At 46.8% G+C, this 929-nt stretch overlaps 1 protein-coding gene across 1 annotated transcript; it reads left to right on the top strand.

Annotated features, from left to right (window-relative positions):
• Positions 1 to 165: 165 nt before the first annotated feature.
• Pmar_PMAR012877 (hypothetical protein) lies at positions 166 to 581 on the top strand (the record flags this gene model as incomplete). Its single annotated transcript, XM_002769643.1, has 1 exon — positions 166 to 581. A coding segment is annotated over one exon (416 nt), but the record flags the coding sequence as incomplete, so codon positions are not given.
• Positions 582 to 929: the final 348 nt, after the last annotated feature.

Raw genomic sequence — 929 nt, 5'->3', positions numbered from 1 at the left:
TACGATATGCCCGTCCAAGTCATCCTCTTGCTTACGACACTCAGCACACACGCCTACGTTTCCTCATATGGAGGAGCTTTCAGAAGGAGTGTACTCAGGAACTGGGCTCTGAATGTGATGTACATAATCGTCAACGTCTTGCTCTTCAGTCTACTTTGGGTTCAGCCAGGAGATCTCCCCTGTGTGTTCCGCATCAACTGCGACACAGGTGCCTCTCTTGAAACAGCTGGTCTGCCTATCATCGAACAATACTCAGTGGGATCGGTTGGTGGTTGTTTCCTGGGCCCCCAGATCCATAAATATCAACAAGCAGTTCCTGAGCTTAGCAGTTGGTCTCCGCTACCCCAGGATGACTGCCGGCCTACCGGTCCGGGTTCCGATGTCGCTTTGCAACGCTATCCTTGGGATTCTCCAGCGATCTCCACGCTGGGATATTCTGGGCCCAACAATGTCTATCCAGTGTCATTCCGGGTTGTTATGACGGTAATCCTAGTTTTTTACATCATGATTCAACCACTGATGTTTGGTTTCGGGTTCTCTGGCTCGTATTGGAGGAAGTTGTTGACTAGATTCGGAGCTGTGTAGGGACTTGATGCTGTTCGAGAGCTTGAACTGTTATCATTTTCGTCCGTAACTGTTATAGTCTCATCCATGCCACTTGAACAATTACTGTATTTCTTTTGAGTATTCTCACGTTTCAATTATCGACATATTTTATAACCTTCGTATGGAATGCGAGCGTGAGTAGTCTGCTCTTGGTGTTGTTATCAGAGCCCTAAAGCCCATTCAGTAGTACTCGTTTCTATGAGCATATAAAATGTGTTGGGTAGTTAGTTAACTTGGAGACGGCCGAATTACAAAGGAATATGGTCGAAGTCCAATGAGGTCTTTCAGACGCCATTATCCAACTCTCGGAGCATTAGGCATCC

The sequence above is a fragment of the Perkinsus marinus genome (genome assembly GCF_000006405.1).
Source record: "Perkinsus marinus ATCC 50983 genomic scaffold scf_1104296965296, whole genome shotgun sequence".
Taxonomy (NCBI): Eukaryota; Perkinsozoa; order Perkinsida; family Perkinsidae; genus Perkinsus; species Perkinsus marinus.
The sequence above is the reverse complement of the archived record's forward strand: the minus strand, read 5'-3'. Positions and strand labels throughout refer to the sequence as shown.